General features: G+C 38.6%; 1 protein-coding gene across 5 annotated transcripts in view; it reads left to right on the top strand.

Annotated features, from left to right (window-relative positions):
• The window catches only part of LOC131243305 (AUGMIN subunit 4), a 40261-nt gene extending 23741 nt beyond the window's left edge, over nucleotides 1-16520 (top strand). The window contains exons 10-14 of one of the 5 annotated variants that reach the window (XM_058242545.1): nucleotides 6277-6345; nucleotides 6433-6484; nucleotides 12381-12458; nucleotides 12798-12893; nucleotides 16366-16520. In XM_058242545.1, the coding sequence (XP_058098528.1) occupies nucleotides 6277-6345; nucleotides 6433-6484; nucleotides 12381-12458; nucleotides 12798-12875 (277 nt within the window). In that variant the 3' untranslated portion in view covers nucleotides 12876-12893; nucleotides 16366-16520. Of the gene's footprint in view, nucleotides 1-6276; nucleotides 6346-6432; nucleotides 6485-12380; nucleotides 12459-12797; nucleotides 12899-12976; nucleotides 13788-14349; nucleotides 14575-16365 lie in introns of those variants that run through there. The other 4 variants (XM_058242544.1, XM_058242542.1, XM_058242547.1 and 1 more) reach the window with 4 other exon arrangements.
• The last annotated feature ends 2455 nt before the right edge of the window (nucleotides 16521-18975 follow it).

The raw sequence follows: 18975 nt of genomic DNA, 5'->3' as shown, positions 1-18975 counted from the left end.
AGGACAACCTGATTTCTTGAACGCGGTAAAGATCAAGATCGCAAACTAAAATAAGAGGCAAATAATGGAAGCTATCTATTACAAGCATTCACCACATGTACATGAAAGAGAAGATTATGAACATTCAACACACATCCATCACATACATCATCATCCACCGTAAACACCAAGAGTTATAGTGGTTCGGTGTGTGCACCAACTGTCCTCAAACAGCCACACCTACTCCACTCCCAATAATCACAACCCACGTGATATTGGTGTTCACTATAAAACAAGGTTTTCTTAGGTTCACCTTAAAACCTATACAGTTGTGTTTTCAATTGGGCTATCACAATTAAACCCCGCGCCGAGTTTTTTGGCTAATCTCAGTCGAAACCAATACAGAGATTTTTCTAGCTAATCTCAAAAAAAAAAAAAAAAAAAAAAAAAAAAAACTAAAAAGCAAATAACATAAGTACTTATCTTCTTCTTGAAGATGCTACTTGATGTAGTCCGTAGAACCGCTTTGCTTGATGTAGATATTCAATGTCCAATAAAAATAATCAAGGGTTCTAGGTTCTAAATAGATTTTTAATTATCTCATACCTTGGGCTACTTGTTTGAATTCTTTGGATCTCAAAGGGTAGAGTAAAAACTCCTTTTAAAAGAAAATTAAATTCACAATACTGAGATCAGGAAATTGCAAAAACAAATAAGTTATAGAAAAGTTCTAAAATTATCAGACTATAGTTAGATAATGACGGGGACTTTTCTCTCAAAGTGGAAGCTTTTTGTGGCTTAATTGAATGGTTTGGAATGAGAAAATACCTCTATTTATAGGCTGAAAAATGGTTCCTTCGACTGGTCTAAGATTCACCAAATTTCAAATCTTTCGACGCGATCGGATAAAACTAACCTTCGACTGGTCAAGTGGCCTACTCGACTGGTCGAGCATAGCTCTCGACTGGTTGTGGGATCCAAAAATATGTTGCTGGAGTTTGAGTCGAGCTCCCCACGACTGGTCGAGCAGGGTGCACGACTGGTCGAGGATCTACCAAAAAATTTCGAATTTTGAGTTCAAAACTTGGAATGGTCGAACCACAGCCTGGACTAGTCGAACTCAGGCTAGAACTAGTTGAATTTTAGCCTACACAAAGTATAAATACCCAAAAATAATATGCATAAGAAAAGACCTAAACCTAGGGTCTCTCAAGGGTCACTTAAACTTGAATCATTGGACATTGAACTCAAATCTTTAGTAGCTTCAGATCTTCTAATTGAAGTAGATTTGCATTAGAAGCTTGATTTTGGATTCCCATTTAGAAGCTTGATCTTGAAGTAGACTTGCATTAGTAGCTTGATCTTCATGTCTTGTACTTCAAATCTTCATATGATGATGATCTTGAAGGTTAACTTTCTATCATACTTCACTTGAAGGTGAACTTTCCATCATATGAACAAGTCACACTCTAAATTGTTTTGTCTCACCGAAATTTGACAACAAAGGTTGTTTAAAACATCATAGCACTTACAAACAAACTGTTAATCTGAAGTGGATAAAATAGATATATTGCATGAATCTTCTCGTTTTGACAAATGTATCCATGTTGAGCGTTGGGATCCTACATTACTTAGAATGCTTATTATGTTCCTCAATTCCTTTTAGCTAAATATGTTTATAATTCTGCCTCCTAATATTCAAGTGTGTTTTATCTGTTTTAGATAAAGGGATGTGGGCATGAAAGTAGGTATTAAACAGAGTCTACCAGCAAGGTGGAGCAGGGAATCTCTCTCTTATTGCACAATGTTTCGTTTATATATGTTTTCCTACTTGGACAGTTGAAGGAGAAATATAGGGAGAGGGGGAAGGATCTCTATAGTCTTTATTAACTTAGAGAAAGCTTATGATAGGAAAGGAGTTTCAAGAGGATATATTGACATGATATAGGATATGTATGAGGGAGTAGTAACAAATGTGAGGACCACTTGTGGCATTGAGCCTGGTCCTTTTCATATTAGTTATGGATGAGTTAACGGGCCATTTGTAGGAGAGATCCCACGGTGTTTGTTGTTGGTAGATGATTGTTTTGATTGACAAGACAAGGGGGGATTTAAAATTAGTTGGACAAAACCAGAGTGTACGGAATGCAATTTAGTAATTATAGGATTGGGAATGAAAATTAGTTAAGATTGTTGACCAAAAAGTTTCCCAAATGACCACTTCTGATATCTTGGATTGATAATTTATGAGAGTAGAGAGATTGAGAAAGATGTTGCCCATAAAATTCAAGCTGGGTGGAAGAAATGCAAATGTGCCTCTAGAGTTTTATGTGATCCTCATGTACCACTCAAACTAAAAGGAAAATTTTATAGGATAGCTATATGACCCACCATGCTCTAGGGGACAAAATGTTGGGCAGTTAAGGAACAACATGTTCATAGGATGAGTGTAGTCGAAATGAGGATGTTGAGGTAGATGAGTGGCAAGACAAGGATAACATTAAAATGAATTCATTCGAGGGAATTTAGGATTAGCATCCATATGTAATAAGATGATGGAAAGTAAAGTCATGGCCCTTGGTAGAATGGAATTGTGGAAAAGGATTTATGTAGTTGAACCTAGTTAGTTGGGACAAGGTTTAGATGATGTGATGGGGTGTGTTTGTGGGTGGGTGGGTACGGCCAATTTGTTACAACCATATGCTTTTACAAGCAATAGATTGTGTGGTTAGAATCATCAAACCAAAGTACTACTTTGGAAGCATAAGTAATGCAAATTGAAATCTACCAAGTAGATGTTTCAGGATGATGATTGGACATAGTTTTGTTTCTCCACTTAGTATTCACTGTCCACTTTCCATGCTATTGATCGGATGCCTAGGATCATCCGATTGGTGTGATTTTTGCACCATCGCTTGCCCCTAGTTGCATGAAAGAACGAATGGTTTAGATTGACAATTGGGCATCCCACATGTCATTTAAAAGGTTTGGGGACACTACTAACATCCCCCATAAAGGTGGGAATGACATCATTTCCTCACACACACACACACACACACTACATATCCGTAGTGTTTTTAAAATTTTTCTTTTTGACTTGGTAATCAATTCACGTGTGTGTGCGTGTGTGTGTCTGCACGTGTGCGTGTGCGTGTGCGTTTGCATGTGTGTGTCTATTCATTCACATAGGTGTCTATTCATTCACATAGGCAAGAAATGTATAATGTGCACAGATCTTGGCATTATGGAGCTTCAGATTCTCCTACCGTGTTTGTGCACTCCCTTCTCCAAAGTGATCTGATATAGAGTTAATCAGTGCATCCTTAGAGAAGGACTTATAGTTTTGCGACAAATTCATGTTATATGAAGTTTCTGCTTCTTTGGACTTCGATTATTTCATAGCTTGAAGGCCAGCCGTCGCACACCCATCTTAATTTTGTAGCTTTCTTTGATCCTATATGTCCTTGTCCTTTTTCTTCCTTTTCCCTTCGATCAAGCATTCCCCATACTTGAACATCTATGTTGCTTCCATTAGTGGCACCTGCTCCTCAAACCTATTGTCCTGCCACTTTTAACAATGTATGGAGACTGGATTTCTTTTGTGCACTTGCACACTTTTTATTAAGCTGAATTTGGAAAAAACAAAGGCACTTACGCCCATTTAGCTAAGTTGCTCTATGTGCTTATCAATAGCTAACAATAACAGTCTACGATCCCCATGATTCCTCGTTTGTAATGTGCTATTTTCTTCATGGTTTTAAGACTTTGATGAGTCTGATATGGCTCGTCTGAGTCAACTTGTATTCAGTACTACCTGATCCAGTTCAATACCAAGAGTCGCCCCCCAAGCCACCCCCAACTCGGGTGAGTCGAGATGGTACACCCTTTGACGCGAGTGAGGCTAGACTCGACTGGAGACTGAATGAGTCAATCTAAGTCCCCAAGTCTGAAAACCATGATACTATTTCTTTTTTGTTAAAATAAGAGACCTAAAATCATGCAGGAAACCCTCAAGGGCCCTTGATTCGTCTCCGGTTGTTTCTAAAATTCCAAGAAGAAGAAAAGAACCTCGTATGAATTTCTCCAACACAAGACCATGGGTATCCTGATAATCTGGGGTTTTCCAAGTTATTAACATAATTTTATTTATTTATTTTTTTTAAAGGATTTATCCCCTTTTGCAATATTCAATCTATATTATATTGAGTCTTAAGACCTAACTCATTGGGAAAGAAACCATCAAATCCTTGACAAACTACCGTTGTGAAAGAAACATCCCCATACATTCCAAGACCTTCCACATTTCTAAGTTCTCTACGTGAAAGATGTCTAAAGATGGGCCCCTGCACATTTGTTTCCCAAGTCTAGCCACTAACTATTTCCCCAAGACATTTTGGACTCTTAGACAGAGAAAAGAAATTGCTGCACTAACAGCAAATGCTCCCCCCTCCCCCTTTTCTTCTTGATTTCTACCTCAGATTTAGTCATTAAGCTTGAATGGCCAACAAATATGAAATCATGTGTTGAAATACTTCTTATTGCATGTATGCTTAATTGTCAGTTATATCTGTTAGGATTGTGAATATTAAACAGTTAAATTGTGGTTTTTACATAATAAAATTGCACATACAATATGATTCGGTGGCAATGCCCTTGAACTCTACCTCCACTGCAACTAAGCACACCTCCTTGTCAGAGTCCTGGATTAAATTAGGATACATGTTCATTATACTGCATTCATGATATTCATGATTGCAATTGCAAATATTTTAATTCTGGGATAGTATGGATAATGTTGGGTAGTTAAAGAAAAACATGTTCATAGGATGTATACCTGAAATGAAACAAACTTGGATGGTTCTGTGATGTGCAATGGAGACGAAAAACTGCACAAGTTAGAAGGAGTGAGTTGGTACAAGTTGAAGGCTCTAAAAGGGCAAGGGGAAGGCCCAAAAGGACGTGGGTGGAGGCAGTAAGAAAAGACTTGATGACTCGTGGTCTAACTAAAGGCCTGGCCTTTGATAGAGTGGAATGTCAGAACATGATTCGTATAGCCGACTCCAATTTATTTAGATGATGATGATAATATGGTGATTCACATGACGTTCAGTTAAAATATGTAGCGAACCCCTAAGAATTGACTCTAAATCAAAGGAATTCTAATCTTTAAGTGTTTTTTTCCTTAATGGCCATTGCGACCTCATTACACATAATGGTTACCACCGTGACCATTACGTAACGGCAGTTACATAACCATTTTGGAATACCTTGATGATCTGCATAGCTGGATTCTGAGAAAGTTGCGGAGTGCAGCTATTTTGATGATAAGAGAGATTTTAGTGTGCACAATGTAGTATGTTTTAGGAAGAATTTCTCACCTTCGTCACTTCCAGAGTAGGAATTTCTCCCTTCCTAATATGTCCTTTTCGTGTTGGAAAGATGCAGAGTTAATGGGCCTCATTGTTCTAGAAATCAGCTTAGGAGATTTGGCTTTTCTTCTTCTTCCCACCACCCCCCCCCCCCCCCATTTATTCCACATACATTGAGTGAAGATTGTTCTGGAGATTCCTCTTGCAATAATGAGGACATCTGTGAGGAAATGAACAAAATAATTTTTATGTCCTTCTATCAATATTTAGCGGAGCATATTAAAGTTCTTCTTGTAAGTTAGTCTATTATGGCCATAGAATTCAAAGGGGAGAGGTTGCAGATTTTCAAAGTTGTTGCACCACAGTTATACAGGGTGGTAGTTGAACGATAAGAAGCCAATTTCTTGGATCTCTACACCTCCTGGGTAGTGGGAGTTGAATGGTGACAGGAGCTCAATGCAATTAAATTGGAGTTATGGCTCTTTACTGAACACTTTCAGGGTCCCCTTATTTTTATGGTGACTCTAGGAATGCCCGGCTCCTTGGAAGCGGGCTTACCTTGAGAGTGTACTTGCAATTGTGTAAAGGATTTTGTTTTAGTCTTTGACCCCTTCATGCATTTCAGCAATAATATCCCAAAGCTCTTGTTTGAGTTATACATATAACAAAGTATGAGATCTGCATTTTCCCTTCGTGGAAACTTGCAAAGACAATAATCAATACCACCTGGAGTTAACAGTGTAAATGTCAGCTGGCCAAATTCTTGAAATGATGTTACAAAGCAAGATAAACCACCATAATTTGTCGGTGTTTAAAATGAAATATGTTGTGCATTACTGCAAGACTTCTTCCATTTTTATATGAGCGATTATCTGAGCTTGGTTGTGATTTGTTGCTTCCTTTTGACATGGTTGAACTTTCATCACAGGGTTCTGGAGCATATTCTCTTGCGTGACACTTACACTCCAGATTCAATACCGGCTCTCCATACGATTAGGTGTGTAACGTTAAAGAGATCTTAACATGATGCTCATATGAATATGAAGAGTTGGTTTCTCAAATCAAAGCTTTCTGTAATTTTCAGGAAGTATCTCGTGGAGGCTACTGAAGAAGCATCCATTGCTTACAATAAAGCGGTATGATCCTCTTTGGATGAAAATCCTTTATACTGTACCACACATTTAATGCTGGTATAGCTTTGTGGGCATAGTCAAAATTAAAGTCTTTTTTCTCCAGTTGATGTTGTTGTGCTTTTAACTTGATTGGCTTCAGAAACATTCTTCTGTGTCTTTTTATCTTTCATTAGAACATATCTGCTTTTAATTTGCATAGACCCAATGCATACGTGCATGCATCCTTCCGGTGCAGGTTGTACGGCACCTGCAGGTGCAATGGATGCTTGTAATTCCATTGACCTGAATGGATGTAGACGTGCTGCATTTTTTAAGTTACAAAGATTTCTACTTCACGACAATGATGCTTATTGGAGCACCTGGAAATCTGGAACGCCTATATGAGCACCTGGAAATCTGGAATGCCTATATGACATAACTCTGCCACACTTTGAGACTTTTCTCAGAGATAGGATCAATAAGTGGTGTTAGCCTTTACCAAATTTCATTCACTGCATTCATGCATCACCTATGGTGTAAATTCCCATGGAGACATCAACAACTGTGCATAACTACACAATTTCTTTAGGATCTTGGGACCTTTTGCCATTGCATGGTAGGTTTTGATCCTCTTGAATGTAGTATTATTATTATTTAAATTCAGCTATACAATTTGGAGATTTCCTGTGAATGACAATGACCTACACTTGTATGATGTGAAGGGCCATAAATTAGCTAGTGAAGGGATATAGTTTTGATTGACAAGACGAGGGAGGGCGTAAGAACAAATCTATATTTATGGACGGATGCTTTAGAACAAATCTATATTTATGGACGGATGCTTTAGATTCTAAAAGAATTAAAATAAGTCAGACTTCATGCACTACTCAAACTGAAAGGGAAATTCTAAAGGATAGCTATAAGACCAGCCCGATGTTCTAAATAGTGTGTAGTGTATAGCATGGCGTTTGGCCCTCTATAGCATGTAGCATAAGTTACACAATCTTGATATTTTTAATTAAAATAATAGAAAATCTGATAAAATTTACAAAATGCATAATTTCTATGAGTTCTTGACTATGAATCTGGATCATTAACCACTTATTTCCATGCAAAATCTCTCTCTCTCTCTCTCTGCCTTTAGACATCTCCAAGTATGACTTCTTTTATTATTATTATTTGTTTTTTGAATGATAACAGTCACTTGCATTAAAAGAGAAAAATTACAAAAGGAGAATCACCCCACTGAGGTAGCAGAGCAATTACTCACCAAACAAAAACAGATTACAATCTTTTGAATGAATCACATTAGAGGCCCATTCGATGATATAATAGTGAATTCTTGACACTATGAACCCCACCGAATTGGATACTCCATTAAAACACCTCCCATTCCTTTCTTCCCACACCACCTACCAAACAGCCAGGAGGGTCATTCTCCATATCATAGTTCTTTGCTTGCCAATGGTAACACCATGCCAGGCTTTTAACAGCCGCCCCGTCTTGGGAAGGACCAAGACATACCGAACCAAGATAAAACTGTTAACCATATCCAGTTAATGAAAGGGCAGTGAATGAACAGATGGTTCAATGATTTTGCGTTTTCCATGCAACAAAGACAAATGTTAGTGATTATCATTCCTTTTTTTCCTCAAGTTATCAACTGTCAGTACCTTTCTCTTTCCAACCAACCGTTCGAAGGCCGCAATCTTTGGAGGGAGCTTATATTTCCACACTTTGTCTGTCATTATCTCTTCTATGACATCAGCTTTCCCACAGATGAAGCTGTATAAGGATTTGACCGAGAGGAAACCAGATTTGTCGAATCTCCACACCAGCCTATCTGTACAAAATTGATCTGGCTTGCCACTACCGATGCGACTGAGGAGAGCCGCAAATTCACCTATCTTCCAATCTTGAAGATTTCTTCTACAGGCCAAGTTCCACACTATATCATTGCCTTGTATGTGATAGCTATCAGCTACTGAAATAGCCCGATTTGGAGCCAAACGATAGATATTTGGAAAATCTTCTTTTAAAGCCGTTTCTCCCACCCAGATATCTTCCCGGAACCGAGTGTTTTCACCTTTACCTATGATGAAACCGATGCCTTTGAGAACCTCCTGCTTCGTAGCTAACACACCTTTCCATAAAGCAGAAGCTCTATAGGCAAATGAATCCTTGGTCCACCACCCTCCTATTGATCGACCGTATTTGTTTTTAACCAACAAGTTCTAAAGATTTCCATCTTCTGTACCAAGTCTCCAGATCCACTTGCCTAAGAGGGCCTGATTCATTCTCCTGAGGTTCTTAATTCCTGCACCGCCTTCTTGAACTTGTTGACACACCACCTTCCAGTCGACCAGGTGGAAATTCTTCTTGTCCTCCTTACCATACCACAGGAAATCTTGTCTCAAAATTTCAAGCCTATCTAAAACCGCACCCGGACATTTAAATAGGGACATGAAATATAAAGGCAGATTGGAGAACGCCGCTTTTATCAGAGTAAGATGACCACCCAAGGACAAATATTTACATTTCCATCTAGCTAGATAAGTCTCGAATATGTCTATAACTTTATCCCATAAGAATTTTGGAGGCTTTCCCACACATAATGGGAGACCAACAAATGTGGTTGGGAGGCTTCCCATGGAACAATTAAAGAACTCAGCGAAATAAGCTATCCCAGCTTCGTCCATGTTAACTCCAAACATCTTAGACTTAGACGAATTGACTTTGAGACCCGATGCTACCTTGAAACACCGAACTATCGTACGTAGACTGCTAATTTTGTCCTGATTAGCTTCGTAGAATAATAGAGTATCGTCTGCAAACTGGATGTGGGATATTGGAGGGTCCAGGCCTTTAATTTTACATCCGCTAATGACACCTACATCTTGACCTTTTTTCAGCATCCTGGAAAGAGCCTCCCCCACAATAAGGAATAGAAATGGAGAGAGTGGGTCTCCTTAGCACAAACCCCTAGAGCTACCAAAATACCCTTTGGGGGTGCCATTCAAAAGAACTGAGAAGGATGCGGATCCCACACATTCATTGATCCATCTACACCATTTGACCCTGAAGCCCATCCGATGCAACATATATTCAAGGAAATCCCAATCAACATGATCGTAGGCTTTTTCTAGATCTAGCTTGCATAACAAACCTTTGGATCCGGATTTATGATTCGAATCAAGACATTCATATGCAATCAAAGCACTATCTATTATTTGTCTACCCGGAATAAAGGCACTTTGATTGTCGGAAATAATCTTTCCCATCACCCCTCTCAATCTGGATGCCAAGACTTTTGCCAAAATTTTGTAAGAGGCACCAAGAAGGCTGATCGGTCTAAAGTCTTGTATGGTTTCTGCTCCTAGGATCTTTGGAATCAGAGCTAAGAAGGATGCTTCAAGCTCTTTAGACAACCGACCGCCCTCGTGAAATTCATTAAAGGATGCCATTACGTCTCCCTCTAAGGCTTCCCAAAAAGTCTGGAAGAAAATAATCGGAAACTCGTCTGGACCTGGAGCTTTATCTCCTCCCAGTGCATCCACCACCTCCTTCACTTCAGCAGTCAAAATTTTGGATTCAAGGAGATTGGCTTCTTCTCCTGATAAGTAGTCGAAGTGAAGATAATCGAGCTTTGGTCTGAACCACTCTTCTTTGTGGAAAAGATTGCTAAAATAAGAAATCGCCTCTTCAGAAATATCTTGCTTGTCCTCTGTTCAGACCCCATTCACCACTAAGTTGCTGATTCCGTTCACTCTTGCACGTGCACTAGCGATTATTATTATTTATCGAAACATCACAAATTCATGATATAGACCACAATTTGGATGGTCCGTTTTAATTTAATATAGTGCCATATGTCATAGGTATAAGTCATCACCATTTTAAAATAGGTGTTAAACTAACATAGAAAAAACACTATTAAAAAAAATGAGATTTTTGGTAGCTTACGCTATCCACGCTACACACTATGCTATGCTACATACATTGTAGCTTACACTACATACCAGCTGCATACCCTATAGCTTACGCTACCAAGGAATTATGCTACCTGCGTACACTATGTAGCATTTTTGCTACACTACGTAGCGTACGCTAAAGTGCTACGGAAAACACTTGACCAGCCGTGCTATATGGGACAAAATATTAGGCAGTCAAGGAAGAACATGTTCATAGGATGAGTGTAGCTGAAATGAGGACGTTGAGATGGATGAGTGGCAAGACCAGGAAGGGTAGAATTAAAAATGAATGCATTTGAGGGAACTTAGGAGTAAAACCAATGGGTAATGAGCTGAGGGAAAGTAGCCTTAGATGGTTTGGTCATGTGTAGCAGAGACCAAGAACCATGCCGGTTAGGAGCGAGTTGGTACAAGTTGAAGTCTCTAAAGGGCAAGGGGAAGGCCCAAAGGACGTGGATGGATGTAGTAAGAAAAGACTTGTTGACCTATGCTCTAACTAAAGGTTTGGCCCTTGATAGAGTGGAGTGGTGGAACATGATTAATTTAGCTGACCCCAATTAGTTGGGATAAGGCTTTAGATGATGATGATTTCTTTTCAATGCTTCATGCTCCAGGATTGCATGGTGTTTTAGTTTGACGTAGTTCTTGTAATACTACCTTGTTCTTTTATTATATGCATTGATGATGGATGTCTATTTGAAACTGCGGATCCAATCAAAATTTCATCTATTTATTTGGGTTTCATTGATAATGATCACTGTAGAGTTTTTAAAAGTTGACAATTTTCTTGTGCATGTTGTTGCATGCCTGTTCCCTGCAAAGGTGTTCCTGGGTCAGTGGAGTGCAGCTTGTTCCCAAATTCCTGGTGTATTAAATATTTTTTAAAAAAAATACCGAACTACTCCAATGTTTCCAGAAAGTGAATGGAGTACCTATGGTTGTTTTGGGATGGCAAAATGAGTCTGCAATCATATTCCTTGAAATTTGATTTTGCCCAAATCAGGCCTTTGTTTTTTCTGTGAGTGGTTTTTACTTTTTCTCCAGGTGATTTAGATGATTGTGCAAACTTATTCTCGAAAATTTTATGGCTATTGCAATCAGCTTCATGTTTGCTTCATTTGTTCTGTAGAAATTACAAACAAAGTGGACCCTTTTGACCAAAATGCATTAATTCAGAGAACTTCTGGTATTTGTTGAAGGCCATGGATTCTCTCGTGTGATTTTTCCCTGTTCTCGGAACCCTATTCTTCATCTTGACTTTTATTAGACATTGATCCTCTGTGTTACTAGTATTAGTCATTCTCCTATGTTTATGGATGCTACCAATTGGTTATATTTAGGAATTATCCCTGAAAGGCTCTGTAAGGGATGGTGAATATCTAGAGGCAGTTTGGGGGTACCCCAGAATTCACATTATGATTTGCATGTCCCTGTGTTTGAACTTTGGGTAACTGGGGCCACTTGGCACATTCTCCAGATGCATTGAATGCTCCCATCCATAAGACGAGAATTACATGGAAATGACTAAGAGCCATTCTGTTTCACTTCTCATTTTGGATTGGCGGATGCATGCTTTTGTCTGCATTCTGCAGATCATCCAACTTTGTCTTTTGGGATTTGCCTTTCTACATTGAAATCTGTTGCCTGGAGAAGGTTGCAATTAGGCCTTCAGTTGTAAGTTAGGTAGAAATCAAATAACCCGTTCTCTGTTTTCAAAAACTCAGAAGTCATTACCAGTCTTCTTGTGTTTCTATACCTGTCACATGATCATTTTATTCTTTATCCTTTTTTGGTTTATTATTTTTGGATCAAGCATAACATGCTAACATTACTTTGGACTTTTGATTGTTTTCCTTTTCCTGACCTTTGATAACTGTTTACTGGTTTTTACCCATTATTAATAACTTTTATTTATGCTGCTATGACTTATGCTTCGACCATTTTACCAGGTTACACGTCTTCGAGAGTATCAAGGTGTTGATCCACACTTTGATACAATTGCCCGGCAGTACCATGATATTGTAAAGGTAATTTTAGCTTCCAAGGCAGTTAACTCCTGGGCTAAGTTTGGATGCCCTGTTGAATTGGACTGCGGTTACTTGTCTAATAAAGCGGAATTAACAAAATCATAGGTTCTTTACCATTCATATCGAGGGTCTGAGCTCCAAATTACAATTGCATTACTTTCAATTTGGGCTTGAGAGAAACGTGGCATAATTTGAGGGCTGCTTCCTTGTCATAAATAGTAGGAAGCATCATAATTTTTTATAATTCCTCTTGATTAAACTGAATGTTTGCAAGTCAATCACTTATGCATCCAAAAACAGTGTCAATGATCATGGCTAATTTCATCAATGTGCTTGCAGAAATTGGAAGGTATGCAATGGACAATTCACCAAGTTGAGATGGATCTAAAACGCTCGCTGGAGGACCCATCTGTGTAAACCTTGCTGCTCAATCCTGTGAGGTCTCCTACAATACTGTTATGTTTTTTACTAGATTACGGTACAATGGTTTTTATATGATTTTTTTTTTTCCTTGGAAGTTATTGGCCTAAAGCTTGATGCCATGGTAGATTTCATCAGACCCACTTGAAAGTTTCTCATCTGTTCCTTCCACATCCCATGTATGTCTATCAGTAGGGGATGCCAACAGCCTGAGCCTGGCCCATATTTGTGCCTGAAATTTGGTCTGGCCCTCATACATGAAAGTTAGCCCCAAGCTTGGGCCATTGAGACTATAAACAGGCTGAAAATCAAGCTTCGGGCCGAGCATCGACTATGTTGAAAAATCTAGTTTCAATCCCGATTCCGAAGCCCTATTCTTCATTTGTCAGGCAGGTCTGATCATGGTTTTAATTATCGGACAAAACTGAGTGGGCATTGACTTCTGTGAATTCTAAGACAGACTGAAATGAGTTACTGACCGAAACTTGTGGTTAAAACCATGGGTCCTGAGTCCAGCCTACACCCCTAAAGATAAGACCCATTCGCAGCTCATGGCAGGCTGGTCTTGGGAGCCTGATGGGCCTCCTAAGGCCATTTACAGGCCTATCCCTGCATTATGATAACCTGTTGGTAAGTTGTCCCGAACAATGAAGAATCGATGTGGTGATCAAACCAATGAAGCTGTCAGTTCTGTTCAAACAGGTTGGACTTCATTTGAACCGTGACATCATTGCCATTCCGTAGATAATATGTCCAGTTTCTTTCTTTTTCTTTTATTTTCTTTCTTGAATAAGTAATAATATTTTTGGCTTCTAAAATATTGATCCTGAAAAATGATATGTAGCCAACCCCAACTGGTACATAGGGAGCTGTAAAAACTGCCATATAAAAGCAACTTGCTTCTGTAAACATGTAGTTTATGGTGATATGCTTTCATCTCTTTGGATCCTGTGCTTTGTTGGTGGAACTGGATTCATGGAGCCAATCCCAATTGACTGAGATGATGATGACGACGACTATATATTTGTTATTTGCTCAATTTAGAGGCAATATGAAACACAGAACACAAGGGAAACTTACTCTATTATAGTTTTTAGCAGAAAGCCACACAAATACATATATCCTTTCAGCTGATCCAAGGAGGGTTAGCAATCTCACACAAAATCGTGACTCCACAGAGTTCATCATGGAAACCCCAATGCTACAGTATTTGGCTATTGTCATTCTTTCTGTTATTCTTGTCATACTTGGTTGGCCATGTAGGTTCCATTTGTGATAAACTGTAATACCAATCCTTTTGATACATACATGCAATGTTAGAGGCTTAGATGCATGACTCTTGTATTCAATTTTTTTTAAAATGCTTGCGTGCATGCGTGTCTTCATGCAGTAACATGTATTATATGAAAGGCATTGGTCTTTCAGGAACTATATTCAAATCTTTTTTCTTTCTTCTCTTTTTTACATGCAGGGTTAGTTCTATTTTTATCTCGGTTATACTGGAATATTGGTATTATACCTTGCTTTTTGTCATTGAAACATGTAATTGTTTTGTGAAAATTTCATCTAATGTTTTATTTGGCATTTGCTTTGTTGATATGTAGCACATATGTGGGTGAATCTGTATAATTTTCAAATACACGTGACAAATATTGGAAACAAGTTTTGTTTAGGTTTTGTAAAGAGTGATTCCCTACGTCTGTTTGTAGCCTTTAGAATTTCAGTTTCCAAAGTCCCTCTTGAAAAAATACTTGTGAGAAGGTGTTTTGCATAGGAGAAACAGAGCAATTTAGCGCTCGCCCAATTTCTCTGAATGGTTGCTCACCTGATGATCAGAACCGAACATTTGTTGGGGCCTCACGTTAATTACCCTTGATGCAGTCTAGACGCCTCTAAACCTTAAAACCTTAAACTGCTGTGGGAAGAGATCTCATGTGTTGCCAGCCCAATGAGTTGGACAATATGAATATTTCTTGCTGCGGCCCCACTATGGATGCATTACCATGGGTGGGAATTCTCGCCAATTGATGAGCCAACTGCTACAACTGCAAGGACTGTGAATTCTGGAAAGTGGCCTACCTACGTTGGAGCTAACAGATCAATAGCGTGTACTGTTGTTGGACTGCCCCACTGTTTGTTCCTCTTCCTACAGGCTTTTTTATTTTTATTTTCTTTGGGAATTATTGGATACCGTCTGTGTATGATGCATGATATGTAGGCACTTGGAAATGGTACATGAGGCATATATTAACTGAAATTAAACCAACTAAATTGCAGAAGCCACTGTCACTAACGGCCTGTTTGGATACCATGAAATAAGTTGCTTTTTAACTTATGTTAAGTCAATAAGTTACTTTTATTTTTTCACTTTAGTTTGGTAAACATGATCATAAAAGTAACTTATGTGCTTTAAAGCTATTTTTATTTTTTTATTTTTTTATTTTTTTATTTTAGCTTTTTACTTTCACTTTTCTACCTCTCTCATGGTCCATATCAAAGGAGGCTCCACAGTATAGACTGTCTGCATCGAAGGTGGAGTTCAGTGGGGCCCACATGACTCCATCGAAGATGGGCTACCCATATTAATGTGGGCCCATGTAATGGATGGTCCACTCATTGGGTGACCTTTTGTTCACGTTGAATGTGAACCATTCCTAAGTTCTTCTTTTGGATCATTATTTTCGTACAAGAGGCCTGCCCTGATGAGTTGGCCAGCCTAAGCTCGAGCCACGTCATCAGTGGGACACCTAATGAATGGGTGTATATATATATATATATATATATATATATCCTCACGAGTCCGTCCCATGAGATCAAGCTGTGTGGGCCGCACCGTGATGCGTTTCGAACATCTAAGATGCACCATTCCATCGTGGGCCTAGATCTCAAAAATCAAGTCAATCCGTGACTTGTGTGGGCCACACCACATACAGAAGTGGGGAGGGGCCGTGCACCATTAAAACATTTATAATCAGTTTTTTGGGCCCACCGAGATGTGGTTTGCAAATCCAGCCCATCCATTATGTGTGTCCCACTTGCATGAGGGTTCAGACCAAGTTTCAGCAGCATTCAAAACTCAGGTGGGCCCCACCAAGTGCTTTTATATGTTTTAACGGTGTTTCACATGATTTTAGATGGTATGGCACACCTGAGTTCCGTATATGGCTGATTTTTGGGATATCCCATAATTTAGAGGGTACCCATCAAATGCACGGTGTTGATGGTTGACACGCATCACGATGGGGCCCAGACAGCTCGACCTCACTGGAGCTAATCGTGAGGTCGAGCGCATAGTACCTTTCCCTATATATATATATATATATATATATATATATATATATATATATATATGAAATTACCAATCCCAGACTGTGGGCAAAGTACAAGTTGCCACAAACAATCCTAGTCGTTCGGACGGAAAATCAAATAATAATCAACGGTTTATGTTCAATTCCATTTTCTAATGACTATAACATAATCTTTACAGGGAAAAAAAGAACCTTACGTGGCGTATCCAGGTTGGGCCTTATCACTGATGCAACAGCTTTTCATCCATCCATGGGGTCATGTTGGCGGACCACGAATGCACTTAGGTAGTGTGAGGACTATTTGCCTGTTTGGGTACAATGATGGGCAGTGGATATTGAAGGTCGGCCTCACATGATGAACATAAAATTGATGGTGGCCCCACATGATGGACGACCCACATTAAAGGTTGAGATAAATATTTGTGATGTTGAAAAACAACCATGCTTTTCTACTTTTTGGGACCATAAAGTATGTTGTTTACGAAATACTTATCTCCCGAATAAGTAGAAATCAAGATAAGCTACTTGTGTAATAAGTAGCTTATCTAAAATAATTTAGGCTGTTGGAAATGTGGGATTAAGGAGGCGTTTGGATCGTAAGTTATTTTGGACAAGTTACTTATTTCATAAGTGGTTTATCTTGGTTTTTACTTATTCAGTTGATGATAAATGTGTTTGGTAGCCAACATACTAATCAACCAAAAAGTAGAAAAGCATATTTAGTTTTCAACATAATAAGCAATTATCCCTCAAGTCCATTTAATCCCCCTCACTTCCCCAATCCATCATGTGAGGTCACCTTTGATGTGGACTATGAAAATTCGCCTACTGTGTAATGGGATTACTGTGACCGTGTGTGTGGAAGCTTGACGAATCTACGGAATGAAGGCTATGTCCTAAAGGGGGTGATTATAATCAATTTAAAATTATGCATTTTAAAACATAATTATCTAAATTAAACTAATATGCAAGTTAAATTACTGCAATTAACTCTAATGCTTCCAAGCCATTAGAAGGTCCAATCACGTAGACTACAAAGGGTATGCTAATTAAGCAACTAATTTATAATATGATAGTGTACATATGTCTATTGGATGTGTTAACTATCAACATCTATCATTCATCTAACCGTGCATTCATATAATTAAAATATTCAATCACATAAGCATAATTAAACAAGTGCGCAAATGATAATCTCAAACATAATAATGTATATTGGTTCGGTTTCCCTACTCCACTCTCGGCGGATGCACTCAACCCATGAGTGTATCAGATTTCACTATCGGATGTTTTAAATCAAGTTAACCTCTAATATTTACAATCCTATCGCAAAAGACTTTATGTGGTTTTGTATAGGTTTGCCACAAACCTTGATCCTACGTAAGAACTTACTAACGTACACTATCATCGAAGACTCCCATAAAAGACTTTAGTTAGTCTTTCTTAGGCTAACTAACAAACTCGGTCATAATTTAAGGCCCCACGTTTACTCCTGCTGGACTCCCATAAACAGTGACACTAAAACACGTGCTTGGTGGCCTATACAAGGACTTGATTTAAGCTCTACACAAGAGTCAAGATTCTACATGATAACCTTGATTTAGGCCCTGCACAAGAGCCAATGTCCTACATAAGAACTTAGGTTTAGGCCCTACATAAGAGCCAATGTCCTACATAAGAACCGAGTCAAGTTTAAGTCATAATTTATTGCCATTAATCCTGCACAAGGAAAGAGAGTATAAAGACTTTTATACTTAATAACTTACTTATCGAATTGAGCCCTTTTTGTAGCTCCGTCTTGGGTTGCTTGATCGATGCTCTCCTGTGCTTTAATCAACTCTCTTTTACTCTCTCAATCGTAATGCCGACGCGTTGCCAATGCTTCAGCTCTATGATCAAGCACCTTGCATATAATGCTCCTTTGAGATGACCAAGGTGATGAGAAGTTGGTTAAATCTCCTGCAACTAATGACATATTGTATTTCCTAAGGGATTCACCTAAATGGGTCTTCTAAAGGATTTAGACAATGGTATGATAACAAAAGTTAAGTCTAATCTCTAGAAAATGGATGAGTTTAAGCACATCTTCAGGATGGAGGTTGGAATACTAATTAGAGTGTTAATTTAAAGGAAAATGACTTAGAACTCACTGGTTTAGAGGCTTGAGATGAGATATATGATCATGTAATCATTTAAGCTTCTATTGCACTAAAAACTCATACAAATGTCCAAGAATTGAATGCCCTTTATAAGAAGTTCAACTTCCAATGGTCAGAAAATGACTCTGTCGGTGCCATTGAAATGTCTTCAATGCCATTGAGGTGACCTTTGATACCATCAAAAGGTACCTCGATGCCATCGAGAAAATTAGATAATATATTTTGTTCTTTGCTAGACATATTTAAGTCATTTCAATGCCATTGAGTGGGCTTCGATGCCATCAAAGTGAACTTTCAATGCTATCAAGAAAATTAGATAAAATGATCAATTTTTACTGAACATATTTGACATCCTATTTGATGCCATTGAGGGGGTCTTTGGCATCGAAGACCCCCTCGAGGTCTACTCAATGACCCTCGGGGTCTGCTCGATGTTATTGAGTACCCATCGAAGTCTGCTATTTTTGGCGTATGTTTTCATAGCAGTTTCGCACCTTTTCTATCCTTACTTATCATGTTTCGATTAGGTTCCTAAGGCTAGATGATGATCAACAAGGTATATTAAGCCCAAGATCATATAGAAGTTCAATGATTTTTTTGGGTTTGGGTCAAGGGTTATGATCATCAAGG

Source organism: Magnolia sinica, chromosome 4 (genome assembly GCF_029962835.1).
Source record: "Magnolia sinica isolate HGM2019 chromosome 4, MsV1, whole genome shotgun sequence".
In the NCBI taxonomy this organism is placed as follows: domain Eukaryota; kingdom Viridiplantae; phylum Streptophyta; class Magnoliopsida; order Magnoliales; family Magnoliaceae; genus Magnolia; species Magnolia sinica.
This window is presented reverse-complemented; position numbering and strand designations above follow the sequence as displayed.